The sequence below is a fragment of the Lynx rufus genome, unplaced genomic scaffold (assembly GCF_022079265.1).
Source record: "Lynx rufus isolate CCGP_SWC_20201006 ecotype Redwood Valley unplaced genomic scaffold, mLynRuf1.p SCAF_10, whole genome shotgun sequence".
Classification (NCBI taxonomy): domain Eukaryota; kingdom Metazoa; phylum Chordata; class Mammalia; order Carnivora; family Felidae; genus Lynx; species Lynx rufus.
Genome location: NW_025814824.1, coordinates 10,168,201 through 10,186,901, shown reverse-complemented (window position 1 = coordinate 10,186,901; position 18,701 = coordinate 10,168,201). Strand labels below are relative to the sequence as shown.

The 18,701-nt window shown below is 46.3% G+C and overlaps 1 protein-coding gene across 1 annotated transcript in view; it reads left to right on the top strand.

Annotated features, from left to right (window-relative positions):
* Positions 1–18,701, top strand: part of DMRT1 (doublesex and mab-3 related transcription factor 1) — a 110,017-nt gene that overhangs the window by 49,390 nt on the left and 41,926 nt on the right. Inside the window, exon 4 of the mRNA XM_047097439.1 lies at positions 16,324–16,468. Coding sequence (XP_046953395.1) covers positions 16,324–16,468 — 145 coding nt within the window. The remainder of the gene's footprint in view (positions 1–16,323; positions 16,469–18,701) is intronic.

Below are 18,701 nucleotides of genomic sequence, written 5' to 3'. Positions count from 1 at the left end.
TAGAAAAACTGATGGAAGTGGGGATAATCCTAATTTTTTAAAGGTAATAGGGAGGGTATTGAATTATTTGCCAGAAAGTAGCCATTGAGTTTATTGTAAAGATGAGACTTCCGGTAAGTGTCCCTATAAAATCAAGCAAGCCACAAATAATTACAGAGCACCTACTAAGTGCGAAATCTATTAAAGGAAATAGAACAGCGTGCTGGGTCCGCATCCCAGAAGCTCAGGACTCCTTCGTGTTAATGCTCTGCATGCGGAGAACTGCTTTAATCGCTTTTGGTCTGCCTCCAGCCTCTGGAGATTTGTGGCCCAATCATAGATTCCTGTCCTGTTGTGAAACAGGAATAACATTTGTGACACTGGAACAGACTCACGATGAATGGCTGGTTCCACTGACCAGCAGCTCAATTTCACTTCTGCATTTAATTGCCTGCAAAAGCTGTTTATTGCCTTGTGCACTCCTCCACGGCAACATTATCTCTTAAATAAACATGTTGTACCAGGTTGACAAGGGAGAGGTGCATATCAAGGGAGCAGAAATAAATACGGGAGGACTTGAAGCTGTACCTGGGATCTCCTTTCAGCCCCTCTGGCTGGCAACCTCTCGAGCGCCTTTCAGAAGCTGGTGCCTCCAGATGTGTAGACTCCCGTGCTGCTCACAGTTTGGGTGTGGTCAAAATGACAACATAGGTGATTTCGTTCCTTCTGGTGGTGATTTTGGGCTCAGTCTGAGATGTCTTGTTTTAGGGTTGCCCACTTATGATTACGCGCCTAGTGGGATGCATTTGTTTTTTAAATAAACACTCATGGGCATTCTGCTATGTGTTAGGGACTACCACTGAACCAGCAGACAAAAGTGGGAAAAACAGGTCTTGGGGGAAGGCTGCTGTTACCACCTGGAAAATGAGGCAGAAAGTTGGGGATCATCTCCGTAACCCTGGATTTGAAACTGAGCTCCAGGCAGGAAGGAAACCAGATCCTGGGATCTGGACTTGGAGTACAGAGAAGGCGCCCCCTTGTGAGCGTTCCTGGGATGGCGCTCTAGTACCTTTGATTGGCTGGGGCCAAAGCATCAGGCAGGGTCTTACAAAAGCCCCTGCCAGTTCAAGCCACCATATAATATTCTCTGTCCCACAGCGAGCAGCCTGATGGGGCCCCTGTTTCCACACTGCTTCCTCTTTTCATTAGCGTTGCTCAGCATGAGAACAACCTGTTAGCCAAAAGGTTGAGAGGAAGTGACTTCTGGAGTGTGTGCTGTGTGGGGGACAGCAACCCCGGAGGGTCCTGGAGGGGCTGCAGGTGGCTCAGACCTGGCTCTTGTTCCCAGGGAGACGATTATAAGTCATAGTCATTATTTTAAGATATTCCTAAATTTAAAAAACATATCAGAGAGAAGGCAGTAGAATGCAAAATCCATTTCAGCTTTTTTTTTTAAGTGTATTTATTTATTTTGAGAGAGAGGGAAGGAGGGGCAAAGAGAGAGGAAGAGAGAGAATCCCAAGCATGCTCCGTGCTGTCAGCACAGAGCCTGACGCAGGACTCAAACTCCCGAACCGTGAGACCATGACCTTAACTGAAATCAAGAGTCTGACGCTTAACTGATTGAGCCACCCAGGCACCACCATTTCGGTTTTTAAGATGAAGCAGACTTCAGATAAGTTTCTGGGTTTGCCTCGACCACCAAGCTGTACTGTCAGGGACCCCAGGATGACGCGCATCAGGGCACCTCAGATTCCTGGATAGTTGTGAGCTGTGAAAGTTGAAGTGATTGAGGAACACAGCTGGTTATAGGAGAGCCAGACTCCAGCTGGGCTGTCTGCCTTTGCTCACGTGCTCTCTGTACAGAGCCTTGTGATCAAGGCTGTCTGCTCCAAACTGTCATCCAAACGTGCCAGCAGGTTAATCTCGCCTAGGCTTCCCTGTTGCGAGCAAGCTGGTTACTGGCCGCTGTCTGTTGGTGGATGGACACTAACTGCCTTTTTTCTCTGGGAAGAAAAATTGACAAAGTTTGCAAGCAGACACAAGAGAGTCTGTAAGAACAAATACAGTTTAAAATATTTAAAGTAATTTCTTACCTTAGGAAAAGGTAATTAAAATAGATACGGTAATGGCCTTGGCCTGTAAACACTAACACCCTCTATTAGGTTTCTTAAAGGGGAATTAGAAGGATGTAAGTTTATGTTGACTGAACGTGTTAACGGGCTCAGGGCGCCTGGGCAGCTCAGTCTGTTAAGTCATCCCACTCTTGATTTCAGCTCAGGTTGTGATCTCACGGGTTGTGAGATCGAGCCTTGTGTCGGGCTCTGACCTGACAGCATGGAGCCTGCTTGGGATTCTCTGTCTCCCTCTCTCTGCCCCTCCCCCACGCGTGTGCATGTTTTCTCCCGTGCATGCATGCATCCTCTCTCAAAATAAGAATAAATAAGTTAAATTAAAACTTAGAAAGTATTACAGGTTCCATTGCTGTGATGGGGTATACTTATTATGTATCTGGCCACTTTTGTGATCTCTGTAATTCTAATAATTTTCTAGTTGCTTATTTTGGGGTATCTGGGTCAGATACAGGAGAATATTGGTACTGCCGTTTTCCCCTGTATACCTCCAGTTCTGATACATGTCGTTGGCATGATACTCAGTTTGGATACTAGCAGTGGATGTTGGTGTCCTCTTGTTCCTCATTTTACTGGGAATGTGTCCAGCGGTTCACTGTCATCTGTGCAGGATGTTACCTGTGCTGGTTTTACAGAGGAATGAGGAAAATAAGGACAAGTGAGTTGGTTTTTTTTTTTTTTTTTAATGCTTATTATTTTGAGAGCGAGAGAGAAAGAGAGACAGAGCATGAGCGGGAAAGGGGGCCAGCGAGAGAGGGAGACACAGAATCCAAAGCAGGCTCCAGGCTCTGAGCTGTTAGCATAGAGCCTGATGGGGGCTCGCGCCCACGGACTATGAGATCATGACCTGAGCCAAAGTCGGACTCTTACCAACTGAGCCATACAGGTGCCCCAGGCCAAGTGAGTTTTTCTTAAAGCTCAGCTATTCAATTTAAAAAATTGCTCTTAGGGACACCTGACTGGCTCAGTCAGAAGAGCATGCGACTCTTGATTGCAGGGTTGTGAGTTCAAGTCCCATATTGGGTGTAGAGCTTACTTTTAAAAAATTGTTTTTATTGCAACTGCTCTTCTAACATTTTGTAAAAATAAAATCCTATTAGGCGGCAGGATTTCTTTTTGTGCAAATGCCCTCACTCAGCAGCACCCTCCCTACCCCTCCCCGTCTCTTTCCCTTTTACATCATGCCAGTCTCTGCAGTCCAGACAGAGTCTGGAAACGTCTGTCACTGTGTCACCATGACAACAGCAAAGTTCCCTGGGTCTTCATCTGCTTCGTTTAGCGATTGTGTCGACTTAACGCTCAGCTTGACTCTTTACAGGGAGAGTGCTTTGGTCTTTTTCTTCCTTTTTACAGCAGTCCTGTGAATGCCCAGCATTCTGTGGGACCCCTTCCCATGCACCCCAGGTAGGCCCTGCTGTCTGTCCAGTGGAGTGAGGACTCCGTTGGGTCGGAGGGCCGGTCTTGGAGAATCTTCTGTTTCAGAAAACATACAAGTCACTACGTACCTCAGAAAGTTTGAATTTCATTTGTTAATGTTTATTTTTGAGAAGGAGGGGGAGGGGCAGAGAGAAAGGGAGACCCAGAACGTGAAGCAGCCTCCAGGCTCCGAGCTGTCACCACAGAGCCCAACACGGGCTCGAACTCATGAACTATAAAATCATGACCTGAGCCGAAGTCGGAGGCTTAACTGACTGAGCCACCCAGGCGCCCCGCACCTCGGAAAGTTTAAAGCCAGTGAAAGGAAGGTGTGCAGCTTCTCCAGGTGTGGGGCCCACATGGCCTCTACTATGAACTTTCCCTTAAGTGGCCTGTCACACCTTGGCCGTATTTATAACTTTCTCCTTTGCAGCACACTTCTTCCTGAGATTCTTCTCTTTCAAGGAGAAATAATGACTCCAGTGCTCCTGGCCTTTACAACACACCCCCAAACCTGAGGGGAGCAAGCTTCTGTTGGCCACCAGCTCTGAGGGCGCCAGCAGCAGTTGGGGGGGGTGCTCCTGAGACTCCCCAGAGCTCTGCAACCTGGATGAGTGCAGTCCTGTCTCCCGGCCTCTAAACCGCCACCTTGCTCACATGCACTTTCACAAAGGAGCTGCTGCTGTTTGGTCCCATTTTAGACGATTACACTCGATGGTTCTGACGACCGTCAGCTGGTGTCGATTACATCCTTACTCGAAGAATCGGTTTTGTTTGACAGATGATGAACGTTTGATGGCTTGCTTGCTTTGGATACCTCTGTGAGGGCACTCATTTGCAGGAATTGGGGCCACAGTGACAGTACTGCTGGGTGGCCCTGGGTCTGGAACAGAACTGAGGGAGGTGGTGGGCATTCTAGATGCTGAAGCCAGACAGATGGCGAGAGGTAAGCTGAGGAATCTCTCCTAACTGCAGCAGGGCACGGGCCAGGCCCTTTTGAGCATTTGGGTTGAAAACGTGTGATTGGCAGAAGAAAGCAGAATTGGGCTCTAGAAACCTGGGCCCCGAGGCAGACGGCTCTGACTCTGAGAATATCTTGGGCCGGGGTTGGTCCTGAACATCGTGATGGGTTGTTTCTCAGCCTGGCTGGAGCGGTCCAGTGGCATCCAGACAATCCAGATGGAGTGTCATCTCGGGTTTTAGGAGCCCTGGGGTACAACATTTCCGTTATAAGTTCAGTCTGGTCCGGACGGAGTTGGAGAACTTTGCAATGGACTGGCATACCCCGGGGACTACTCCCTATTCAGTCGGAGGCACAAAGAAATACATGATCGGTCTGTGGCGAGATTGTTACACAACCTGATCTCTGACACAGTGGCATCAAGTTAGTAAATAATACATCATTTGGGGATTCTGTAATCTGCTTGAAAACCAGATAATTAGATCACAGTTTTTGAAAGCTTTCAGATTTGATTTGGTTGGGCCAGTGGCCAAAATCTTATCTGTTGATGTTTTCCCTGGTAGCTTTGATTTTTTTTTTTTTTTTCCCCGAAGCAGATGTGAATGTGAGACAGATTTTGTACATGGCCGGTTAAGTGTCCCTCATTAATTGAATAAAGCCCCAAATCAGGGGAATGCATAACAGAGGCTGGTTTGCCCTATTTTTAAAAAAAGTATATTAGGAATATGGCAGTAGAAGGGTCAAAAGACTAAGGTTATGAAAACTCTCTAGGGCACCTGGTTGGCCGGCTCAGTTGGTAAAGCATGGTGACTTTTGATCTTGGGGTCATGTGTTTGAACCCCACGTTGGGTGTAGAGATGACCTAAAAATAAAATCTTAAAAAAATTACCGTCGAGAAATCTCCATCATGTTACAGAGCATGTAGAAGAAATGCATTCACTCATTCGTTACAATTCATGTATTGAATACTAGCTCCGCCCCCAGAGCTGTGTACTGTGCTAGACTCCCTCACCCCCCAGGTCCTAGCACGCAGGGAACTAGGATACACGCAATTCTCTGATGGCTGCTGTGATGGAGTCTGGAGGAGTCTGGGGAGGGCTGTGATGTGGTCCCCGGGCAGTGGTGTGCCGGGGGCAGGGTGGGGTGAGGCCAGGATTTCATCACTGCTGTTGTTCGGAATTGCCATCGGATAGTGACAGTTCAGAGCAGATTGACTTAGTGAGTTTCATCGCGTGCGGACCCCTTTGTGGGGCTTGAACTCACAACCCTGTGATCAAGACCTGAGCTGAGATGAAGAGTCGGATGTTTAACTGACTGAGCCGCCCCGGCACCCCAGAGTTCCATTACTTTTTAAACATTCTCTGCAGAGAGGAGACCCCCTCACTGCCTGCGCTCGGGACAGGCTGCTCCCCGTGCTCTGTGGACATCACCCTGGCCATCCACACCCTCCGGGAAGGCGGGTTCACAGGAAGATTGAGAAACAGGGCAAAAGGGATGACCTCCTTGTTTTGTTTTCTCACACCTTTTCATCACCTTCCTTCTCACAAGCGTTATCTTGGGCAGTTAGTAGTTCTTATCAGCCAATCCCGGGAGAATGAAGGGAAGACACATAATCTCCTGTCTTGAGTAATGGCCTAAACTCTGAAAACCTGAAGGAACATTCTTTGTTCTCTTTTTCTCTCACTCTGTATGTAACAGTGGCTATGTAGGAAACAGGTAGATTTTCAACTTTTTAAGATTTGAAAAGTAGAAAAAATTGAGAGAATGGAGTTTTCTTTTGAATACCGAGCAAAAGTTTTATGTACTTAAGATACTTAAGTATGTCATCCAGGGGTGTGTCTGTCTCCCTCTTTGTGACCACATCCCTGGCATACCTGTGAAAGGGCTCAGAGTTACTTGGTAGCATCTCAAAAGTGGGGTCCTTGAGTGTGACCACCACTATCCCACCGATGCTCCCACAGAGGGACGCCCCCTTGGGGGAAGGGAGGGTGTAGGCGTGACAGGACAGATGTCACAGGGACAGCTTTCATATCTTCTGTCCCGCTTAACCCTTAACATAGCCTGCAGGGATTGCTCCCACTTTTGTGGATGAGGAAGCGGACATTCCGGGAGACAAGTCACTTGCTGGTGTCACACAGCTGCTAAGCGGGGGAAAGCGGGTTGAGTTTGAACTGGGGTTTACCTGACTGTAGGGGCACGTCCGCTCCCATTGTATCTCTGCCTTCCTAGCGGGCAATATGCATTTCTTGGTTTCCCTTGCAAGAAGCCTTGAGAGCTGTTCAGTGTTTTCTTACGTCTTGTGATAGGTCTCGTGAGACCTCATTGGTTATAGCGTATCTTAAATAGTATTTTTGGAGTCTTGACGTTAGAAAAAGCGGACACTCCTGTGTCTTCACAGTATTAACCAAATCGAAATGACTAAACATCTGGTCCTTAAGCATGGTTTTATGGTTCCGCATCCTGTCCTATCCTGCCACCCCTCCCCCACCTTCTGTGTGCTTTAGGGAAACAGATTTTTGGTCCTTCTTGTGTCATTTTGGTTACTTAGAGGTGGGCTCTCCATCGTACTTCCGGAGGGGCCGTTCTGTGCCACTAACCCCCCGTGAGTTGGGTATGCCCCTCAACCGTCACCAGCCTGCGTTTGAATTTCTAATACCACCTCCGGCGGAGTATGTGAGTATATGTGTGTGCTTACACGTAGCAGGTGGCCCCAGATGGTCTCCCCTTGCCCTCCAAGCCGTCTATCATGTTCAGCACTCATAAGATACCCTTCACACTGCTGATTTATGCTAAAAGTATCCTAATGTTTCTGACAGCTCATGTGTGACATGAATAGAATCCATATTTCCTAGAGCAGCTAATCCAAGTGGCTTATTTCCCGATACTGCTGATAGGGCTATATCTCTTGGTGTCACCGCCGTTGAGATTCTGATGGTAACATATTGTTTGTGGGTCACCAGTTTTGTCTAAAACAGTAGGTTGGAACACAGTAGCAAAGGTTAATTAAGTTTGTCCATCAAATGGGAACAGATATGGACGCTTCTAATGCTTCCGTCCTAAAATCGAAGTTCCTGAATGTGTGGTTATAGGCATGTTTTCTTATTTTCAGACTCCCTCCTCAAAAAAGTTTATTTGATCTTGGAGCAGTGAAAACAGGAAGAACGGGTAAAAGCCAAAGGCAGTGAGTGAGTAGATCTTCATAATCAGCAGACATCTTAATTTAAAGTGGGAAAAGCAAGCGAGGTTTAGTGTAGAAGCTTCCAGGGCGGATTTGCTTTGTTTGGCTCCTGCTTCTCTGTTTAATCCCTTTATGAGTGGAAACGAGTTACTTGATCCCTCTGAGCAGTTCTTATGCTAATGATTATTTTACTTTGAGGACTCAGGAGAAAACAGGACAGGTCTCTGTAGTATCTCTCAATAAATTTACTTTCTTCCTCTGAAAGTCCGTTAGTTCTGTGGTCAAGAAGCAACATTTTCTCAAGAAAGTTACTTGAAGAATGTCACTATCACAGGCCCCCAGTTCTTTTCTTAAGAACTGTTGTTAACGCTCCCAGAGACTTGACATGTTAGAGAAAACGGGGAGTCCTCTTTCTGGCTGGTTATCAGCCCCGAAATAAAAATACAGACCTTTTCCTGCCCTTTTCCACCAGCTACTTTACTGAAGCCGTATTTTCTATTAGCTTTTACGTAAATGATGCATTTCTGTCTGGCTCTGTAGGACTTCACTTGGAAAGTCAGGGTTTGTGTTTTAGATTTGTGAATCAAAGCGTATGTAAGTGTTGACTCAGGAACTAGATAATCCTGCATAGATGTGTAGTTTGGGAAAATGAGGGAAGCACTGGGCTTGTTGTGGCCAGAGACTGTCTGCAAACAGACCTCTCCTCTCTGTTTTCTGAGCCCCCTTAAATGCATCTGGATTTTTCCAGGTTGTAGGAAAAGGAACCATTTTTTAAATTGGGCTTTTTCTGATATGTACGTATTTTTTTTTTAATGCTTATTTATTTTTGAGAGACAGTGCGAGCAGGGGAAGAGCAGAGAGAGACACACACATAGAACCTGAAGCAGGCTCCAGGCTCTGAGCTGTTAGCACGGAGCAGGACGTGGGGCTCAAACTTGGAAACTGTGAGACCATGACCTGAGCCAAAGTCGGACACTTAACCAACTGAGCCCCCCAGGCACCCCCGGGTACCTAGTTTTGAAAGTCCTTGCTTCCTTTCACCAGGTTTATATACCAATCAATGCCTTTCAAGCGTTTTAGGTGGAGACCCACAGTAAGAAATGTTTTACATTGGGATCCAGTATTTGTTTACACAGACACGTAAACACAAAATGAAACTTTTCGTACAGCATCTCTTATACTGTGCACAGTGAATTGCCAGATTTCTGTTCTACTCTGTTTCATTCCATGCATTTCTGTACTGTTATTTTTTAAAAATGCTGCTTGCAACCTGCTGAATTATTTGGGGCCCACAGATGGTCAGAGTGCTGCATTTTGGAAAATACTCTCCAAGGAGTAAACTTTGTTCTGTCAGCACCCAGATGCAGATGGTGAAAACAAGCAATTGAAAAAAATAAAATAAAATGAAAACAACCAATTGAACAACACAAGTTTAAACAATTTAATTTTTTTTTCTGTCTTAATTGTTTTGTATAATCAGGACAAGCATAATGGACCACTGATAAACGCACTTGTGATCCTAATATCCTGTCAGGTGTCTACCCCTTAAAGTTTCTACAAGAGTGGTGTGAATCTTCCGTGCCCTCGCCAGGACCTCCTGGGAGTTGGGAGAAGCTTGCTTTCTCTTCTTGTGATCAGTTTTGGTTCTGTGTTTCCAGACACAGAAGACTTGCTTCTCTGGTGCATCTTATGGCTGTTGCTCATGTGTCTGAAATCTGTCTGGTGTTAATCCAGACATTGAGCTCTGCTCCTTCCGTTCTTTTTGAGAAAGCCCACTTACACAGGCTTCGTTGGCTTCTGCCTGTGTCACGGACCTTCTGGAACCGTGAGAATCGTGGGGTTCACAGCTTCAAGCATCTCAGATGTATCCTTTCTTAACCCACCTGTCCGCTCTGCCGTACTGCATGGTCACCCTATTCTGTCTTCTCCCTCCTCTCTGAGGAATGAACATTCCTTCCATTTTTGGAGGAACAGCTCTAGTTTCTTCAGCCTCTTAAGTGCTGACCCTCAAACTCCGCCCATTCCCCCTCAGTTTACCGGAGGGTTCCACCCAGGCTTGGCGGGAATCTCTTACAGAGGCCTGAGTGTGCTCAAGGCCAATCTCTGCCTGCTGTCCCCTTGTCTTCCTCCTGCTGGGGAGGGGTGAAGGGCATTCCGAATGAGCCCTGAGGAGAGAAGGCAAGGTGGATTCAGTGGAGGAAGTTAAGGAAGGCAGGCGAGAGAAGACAAAGCCCTAGAGGACAGGAGAGACCAGGAGGGAAGAGGGGAGGATGGGCTGTAGCCGGAGGGAGTCCGCCGTGTCATGAGTCCGTCAGCATTTGCCATGTTAACGTTTCAGTAATCTTGGAAATGGGTGCGTAAGAGCGATCACTTTCAGCCCGTATGTTAAGAATAATTCTTGCCACCTGTGATGCGTGGCATGGCAGAGGATGAATGAGGTGCATTTTAGGAAGTGAACGGGCACTTGCCCTTTGGGTCAAGCACCCGTGCAGGTAAGGTCTGTGAACGAGGAGGGCTCACAGTGTGCCATCACGTGAGCCTGGAAACAGCCATCCCTTCTGGATGGTTTGAAAAGAAGCTTATACTAAAACTGGAGAGGGGCGCCTGGGTGGCTCAGTGAGTTAAGCGTCTCACTTCGGCTCAGGTCATGAACTCACAGTTCGTGGGTTCGAGCCCCGCGTCAGGCTCTGTGCTGACAGCTCAGAGCCTGGAGCCTGTTTCGGATTCTGGGTCTTCCTCTCTCTCTCTCTGTCCCTCCCCTGCTCACGCTCTGTCTCTCTCTCTCTTTCTCAAAAATAAGTTAACATTAAAAAAAAATTAAAAAAAAAATAAAGAAATCCTTTAATGAGGGTGCAAGTCACCCCCCAGCTTTCACTCTTAGCATCACCAGGAGACCTGCAGTTCCACAGTGTGTGAAGAACCCTGACTTTTTTCATAAAAACGTTTCTGTTTGTAAAACCAGAGGTCCATCCCACATGTGGCTTTTGCAGCTTAAAAGGCTGCAAGCCACACGTCACTGCCAAGGGCATCTTCTCATTATTGGCTTAAATATCGGAGCTTGCGCTTAGGAATTTGATCCCGTACGGTTCTCGAGAAGTCTGTTCGCTTTCGTGGCCAGCTCTGCTTTGCCGCTGAGCCACGCTCCGTGAACAGCTAGACCGCAGTTTGGTCTTCACGAACCTCTTCCAGCTGTTGCCTGGATGGAGTGTTCGGCTCGGGATAAGACCAGACTCTTCCTGGCTGACGCGCTCCCGGACAACCGGCACGTGCTGTTGAGGAATTTTATTTTTTTTTTACAGGAAGTAGGGTCTAATATTTGTACGTTTTGTTGGGATTTTATTGTTACTATAAAAAAGGGGTGACTAAGGTATATAAAAAGGAAACCTGTGGTTCAGATTTACTGCGCTGCGTGTCCTCCACGGTTTAATAAAATAAAACCCAAAGCTCTTAGGTTTTCCTCCGGGGTTAATACTAGCATCATGCACGTTCCCCGCCAGCCCAGCTCCTATCTGTAGGTCACACTCTGGTTCAGAGACTTGGGGTGGGTAATAAGATTATAAAACATGCCTCTTGCTGGCCGGCTAGCACATGCTAATAATCATGGGAGTCGTAATTCACCGGAATACTGGGGTTTTAGGTTTTCCTTGGTTTGCGTGTTTAATTTAAAGGAATAAAAAATAAAACCTTGAGAAGAAACAAGGTAGCACTGCATGAAGCGGAAAAAATTATATCCTTTAAGCAGAACTGAACGCTTCCTCTCGTTTGTGTGCAACTTGTACAACTTCTATCCCTCGGTAGAACTTTGCTGTTTCAGCTGGAGGTGTGGGGGAGGGCAGGGAGGGTGGGGACTAGGCTAGTCTAAAGCGGGTTTTCTCACCCTTGGCCCTCCGTGAAATGTGGGGCCGGATAATTCTTGTTGTGCGGGGCTGGCCTGTGTATCGCAGCACCCCGTCTCTCCTCACCAGATGCCACAGCACACCCTTCTCCTCGCCACCCCCCAGCTGTGACTCACAAGTGTCTCCCTACTTTGCCAGGTGTCCCCTGGAGGACAGATTGCCCCCAGTTGAGTATTACCCGCTTAAAGTAAAGCAGGTTTCCCAAACATTTCCTTCTTTACCCATTTGTCTAATCTGAAGGCAGCCAAGGTTGTGGTGGTTGTTTGTTTGTTTTTGAGTTAGAGGGGAACTAGAGTTTTAATTTATTTTTAGGTTTATATATTTTGAGAGAGAGAGTACATGAGTGAGGGAGGGCCAGAGAGAGAAGGAGAGAGAGAGACCCAAGCAGGCCCCGCACTCTCAGCGCAGAGCCCAGCATGGGGCTAGAACCCATGAACCATGAGATGACCTGAGCCCAAATCCAGAGTCTGACACTTAACCAGCTGAGCCATCTAGGTGCCCGGGATATACAGTTTTAAATCTCATTCTGCCACTCCTTTTTCTGGACAAATCACAATTCGATTTTAGCTTCAGGTTTCAGAGGGTAACAGATGGACTTAGAAATACTACAGTTGACGCTTGAACCGCACTGGGGGTTTGCCCTGCACAAGTCCACTTATGTGCGACTTTGTTGTGAGAAACACAATACTGTCCTGTAAATGTGTTTTCTTTTCCTTGTGTTTTACTTTTTTATTTTTTATTTTTTTGTGTGTTTATTTATTTTTGAGAGCGAGAGAGCATGAGTGGGGCAGGGGTAGAGAGAGAGGGAGACGCAGAATCTGAAGCAGGCTCCAGGCTCCAAGCTGTCAGAGCAGAGCCCCATGTGGGGCTTGAACTCGTGGACCACGAGATGGTGACCTGAGCCGAAGTCAGACGCCCAACCAACTGAGCCACCCAGGCGCCCCTCCTTGTGTTTTCTTAATAGCATTTTCTTTCTCCTAGCTTTCTTCATTCTAAGAATACAGTTTATGTGTATTAATTTGCTATTTATGTTATGGGTAGGACTTCCAGTCAACAGTAGGCTATTTAGTAGTTAAATTTGGGGAGAGTAAGAAGTTATGTGTGGATTTTCAACTGCACAGGGAGTTGGCACCCCTAACCCGCTGTCCTGTTCAAGAGCCAGCTGTACATACAAGTCTACAGCCTTATGTCCAGAGATCACATGGATGGTTATTTGTGGATTATTCTTCATGTTGGATGTGGCTGAAGTGATAAATGGCTTCAGAAAATTCACATTTTAATAACCTCAAATGGAGTCTGACCCTTTGTATCTTTCTCTTTTCCTCACAGTCTTTTATAGCTCAGTGATCTTGGGATTCATTAGGAAAATCGAATGTTTGAGATCAAATCAGTCCTTTTCTGTTTCCAAATAATCCTTGTTATCAGGTGCTTTCTAAAAACAGAAGACGCATTAAAGGAAAACAGACGTACATGGGTTTGAAATGTGTTTATCTTTCGGTAAGCTCTTTTTGAAAGAAGAAAAACACTCTACAGTTTATTTGAATTTCTTTTCAAATAATATGCAACTTGAAATTGGCAGCAGTTGACCTATCTATCAGACTTAACCTTTTGCCTTTTTTACTTAATACTGGAGATGTTGGGGTTTCACACTTCTTGGGGGCGTAGGAAATATGTCAGTACATCTAGGACACTGCTTCTCAATCTTGGTGTTACATTAGAATTACCTGGGGAGCTTTGAAATAGCCCAAGGCCGGGCCACCTCCCAGATCACTGAAATCAGACACTCTAGGGGTGGAGCCCAGGCATCAGTGCTAGGTGATCTCCTCCCACTCCTCCAGTGGGAGTGAAGGTTGTGACCCAGGTGTGCCTTTTTATGAATAAAGTTTTATTGGAACATAGCCACGTTCATTCATTTACCAGTTGTCTAGGGACCATGCGGTTTGCAAAGCCTAAAATATTTCCTGTTTGGCCATTTACCAAAAAAAAAAAAAAAAAAAAAAAAAAAAAGGCACGCTGATCCCTGCTGTAGACTCACAGTGAACATTTTTCAAACGTTTTGAAAAGAGGCTTTATACAAATTCCCAGTAGAAGAAAAAAAAAATCCAGCATTTTGCAGAGCCAGCAGGCTCAAGTACTGTCGGTTTACTTGTACACTGAGAAAATTGAAAAGCATTTTTCTTGAAGAACTGACTTGCAGATGTTGTCACACCGGGAGGAGATGTCACCAGCTCCGTGCCTGGAGTGGGTGGTGAGGAGGCTTCATCCTGTGTATGATGGCGCTTTGTGCTCTAAAGCTGACCCCTGGCTTCCCATTCAGTGTTCATTACTTAGACTGTGTAATTGACTTGAGGGAAGTGTGTAGAGGCAGAAACGGCTATTTGAGGGTTTGAAGATTGTTTGAGGTTGTTACCACCACTGCAGCGATTCTAGATGGCGGCAGACCCCCGAAAAGATTCCTTTCACGCCGAGGAATCTCACGTATGAAAAGAAAAACAGTGAAAAGTGCTCTTTACTTGGTTTCCATCCTCCCTCAGCTCAAGCGGAAAGTTGATGGTTGTAAACCGTGTTGGTCGCTGGCCTCTTACGGGTGTGAAGTAGGAGAGAATGTATCATTTGCTCTAGTCCCTGGTCACCAAAGTGAGAGTTTTGAGCCAGCAGAATCAGCATCTCCTGGGACTGTGCCAGACTGAGGCCCCGCCCCATATTTACTGAATCAGGATCCACTTAGCCTCAGGCCATTTGCATGCCCAGTAAGAGAGCCCTGGGATGCACTGGTTTAACTGATAACTGGGTGCTGTGCAGTTAGGTGACTGCTGATTGTCACCACCCTCCTAAATGATTTCATGGCCCCTTAATTGCTCTCCTGATGTGGGCTGCTCATTAAGGGCAGCCAATTTTTCCCCTTTGCCTATTTCCAAGTATGGCTTGCTTGCCCTCTTAGTAAGGACTTACGTGAAGGTAGAAGATGAAAATTGGGTGACTGAGCTAGGAGAGATACCGTTTCATATGCTTCAGGGAAACAAACTGGAAAGAGTAAAGGGAACTTCCCAGAAAACTTCAGTTGAAAGAAATTAATCAACCAGAATAGAGTCTTCTGGGCTTCTCCAAGAAGTAATGTGCCCATCAGAGCATTCATTTGTGCTGGGGGGGGGCACTTGGGAGGGGCAAAAATGAGTCCCTTGAGCTTCTCAAATCGGCAGACAGAAGGTTAGGAACTCTGGCCTTTCCGTGTCAAACATTCAAAGTACACGTAGGCCTGTAGTAATTGGAAAACTGTCCAAAATTTAACATTCATAGATAATCTTGAGGAACCCTGCCAGCCTCTGTCATGTTAGTATGATTTATTTGATTGAAAGACATGATTTTGAAATTACTCTTTAATCCTTGGACAATATTGATTTTTCCTGAACGTTCCCTTAAATTGACTTTTAAATAAAGTTAATGTCACCTAAATTTAATTTTTTTGTTTATTGTTGAGATAGCGTGTGAGCAGGGGAGCGGCAGGGAGCAAGGGAGACAGAGGATCTGAAGCGGGCTCTGTGCTGACAGAGAGAGAGCTGATGCGGGGCTTGAACTCCTAGGCCGTGAGATCATGACCTGAGCTGAAGTCGAAAGCTTAACTGACTTGAGCCACCCAGGTGCCCCTAAGTTTAATTTTTTAAATGCAGTATAAATCATTGAAGTCTAGCTGTTCTTGCTGGGGAGATAACGATCACGTGTAAAGCTCAGTGTCTGTTCCAGGGGCCATGCGGGAAACAGAACAGGTCTCCATGTTTGTGGAAATGGCCAGGAAGTGCTGAGAAAGCAGAAGGGGGGCCCCTTTAAGTCTTTGAGTGAGAGGTCAGGAAGCGATGGGGTGCTGCTCCTTAGTTAAAAGCTGCCTCGCTGTCCCAAAGGCAGAGTCCGGTTGCCATAAAGACACATGACCGCTGAGGCTGGCTGCCACCGCTGCTGGAGGGGACGGCACGTGCCTGCCTTCTGCCCTCCACGTCTCACTGCATGTCCGGTTTGCAGAATCCGCATCCCCTCCAGAACCCTGGTGACAGGAGGGTCTGGGAAGCGGAGATCCCACACTTGGGTTTCTTGCTGCAGGAAGAGCATGGAACAGGGTGGGAACAGACGTTGAGGACAGTATCCAGCACATCACCATCGTGATGACAACAGCTTACTCTTACACATGCTTTGTGTGTTGTCTTTTTAAAAATATTCTCTTAAGAAATATTTTTACTTATTTTTGAGAGAGAGAGAGAGAGAGAGAGAGAGACAGTGCGCGAGCAGGGGAGGGGCAGAGAGAGGGAGACACAGAATCCAAAGCAGGCTCCAGCTCCTGAACCGTGAGATCATGACCTGAGCCACCCGGGCGCCTCTAAAATATTCTTTTTCTCTGAATACCCTTAGCTAACCCAAGGTAAGATGCCAGGTTTACACATGAGGCTCCTGGCCAAATAAGTTAGACGGAGTTACAGCGACGAGCCAGCTCCTATGCCGTGCTGTCTCCTCTCTATTGCTGTGTTTTCCGTAGTGCTGGTTAATTGAGTATCATGTGACTAAGTGGGGCTTTAGGGGAGCTCTAGTAGGGACCCCAAGATAGAAGAGGCACTGTGAGGAGGCACACATCCTTAGTATAGCTGCGGTCCATGCTCTGTTCATGGTTGAGGATACTCCCAGCATCAGTGGGCTATTCCCCTTATAGGCAGGTCTTGTAATAATTGTAAAATGCAGCTTTGGGCTCAACGTCGCCTTTCTTTTTTTCTCAAGCAGATGAAGAACTCGGAGAACCGCCACGCAATGAGCTCCCAGTACAGAATGCATTCTTACTACCCGCCTCCCTCCTACCTGGGCCAGAGCGTGTCCCAGATCTTCACTTTCGAGGACGGCCCCTCTTACTCGGAAGCCAAAGCAAGCGGTAGGTGCCCGGTTGTGCAGAGCCTGGATTGGGGTGGAGGGAGGCCGAGCGTCCAAGGCCAGCTCTCTAGCCCTCTCTGAGGGCTTGCCGGTCAGGAGCCCTTGGAAGATCTCTGTGCCTCCTCTGTGAGTATCCTTTACAGCTTTTAGTTGTGGGATGTTTTTGCTTCTCTAAATTAATACCACATGATTCTTTTCTGAATACCTGGAGTGCCAAGAATACAGTGAGAGCCTCCCTCCCATCAGAAGCTAACAAATATATTTTCAGGAGGATCAATATGAAATACAAACTCAAAGGAAACCGTGGTTCAAATCCTGATCATTCTTGGCGAAGTGTTTCTGTGTACTGAATACCTGTTTTCCAAAACTTTTCCATTCTCAAATTGAAGGCGTATTCATCTTTTGGGGGAGCGAATAGAATAATAAAACATTTTTGAATACCATAGGCCTCAGAGTTTATGCAGTAGCAATGCAAATAACTCTCGTATAAAGGCTTTAAAATAAAAATGACTTTAATGAGCCAAAGCACTTTGAAATACACAGTTCCTCAACTTCAATTTTAACCTTCTCCCCAGTATTTACGCTGTTAAAGATGGGCAGGTCTCTCATGGCGGCTGTGTTTCCAGACCCCATTTTTAAGATCCTTATATTTAAGCTTTATCTTTTGACCTAGGAAAGTGAGACGTGTATACATTCAAGGCAGAAGTAGAAATCAGGGCAGTAGCAAGTGGTGTGGTAGTAAATCGACTCTTGGAACCCACCCTGTACTGCATAAAAAGAGAGGTTTTCAAAATAACTTGACCGTCTACAAAATAACTTGACTCTCTTGGTAAAGCAAGTGTTTAGGGAAGGAGAATCAGAACCATGCTTTGATTTCCAAGTTCAAAACAAGTCTAAAAAAGGTGGGCAATTTATACTTTATTTGCCATACCAAGATGAAATAGAGGACTTCATTAATGTTGAATATAGAGTACAAGGGAACTGATCACTTTGAACTATAGACGGATGGAAGTACACGTTGATTTTTTTTTTTTTTACTTTGACTCTTCTTGTCAGGAGTGTACAAACACAACTCTGTATTATAAATATTCATACCATAGAACGTATGCCCATATGGTCCTTCTTTCTTACTGTCTCTGATTCTAGGTATTTGTCTGGATTTTAAGCTCTTTGGGGACAGAGAACACATGTTACATACATTTTTACCTGCTATGATGCCTTTTATTTGTTGTTGATTGGTTGAGCCAGTGGATGAATGAATGAATAAATGAATCGGGTATTATTTTTTAAGTGAGCTCGCTCTGTAAAGAAATACCAGCCTAAAGGGTCAGGATCCTAACTCCTTGTCTGATGGAGTCAGTACAGAATTTAGCGATGAAGCAGTTGAAGAAATGTTCGTACAGAAAATTAGGAGCGAAACCTACTTCCAGGAAGAAATTGCCTGAGCTTCTTGCTCCTGGAATAATGGAATATTTTCAGAAGCCACTCACACTCTTGAGAGAAAGGTGTAAATTCAGAGCAGGGCAGGAAGATAAAAAGATAAGAGGAAATTTATTAGAGCGGAGAGGGACAGCTCTTAGGAGGAGCAGGGGGTTTTTGAATTTATGGCCGCAAAGGCAGAGGCTCAGAAGGAGAGAGGTTATAGTCCAGGACCGGAAGGACCAGCGCTCAGAGGGAAAGACTGTGTGAATAACTTCGAGGATTGGTTACAACTTCGCTGGTGATACTTGGGCTTGAAAGTGAGAGGAGGCCTCAGACTTGCACGTCTGGCGCCCCGCCCACTCACCACTAATTAATCAGGAGGGTGGAGCTTCCCACAGGAGGGGCTTAGCTGGGAAGGGCCACAGTGAAACTCAGTAACCTCTGCTTTCCAGTTGCCATGGAGCAGGAGAATGTGAATTCATAGAAAATCTACATGTCAGCTAATTTTTTAAAGACGTGCGGCTTCATGACTTCCAAACGCCTGGAATTTGGGGCTTCTGCATTGCATGCAGTGTTTACAGAGCAGGTGGAAGGGAAGAGGAAGTTGTGTTTGGGGGCCACCAAGGGCACCCTAGGCATTATCTCTTGGAACGATGGATCCTCAGTTTTACCGTCAGCACTGACACAAGCAGGAAGCACTTGGGGCAACGTAGGCCCTTTTGCCGAGTGGGGCTGAGGCTGGCGGCAGGGTGCAGTGGGCGAGGGTAGGGGCAGCAGTGTGTTCACTTGTGACAAGGTGGCAGAGGCTGGCC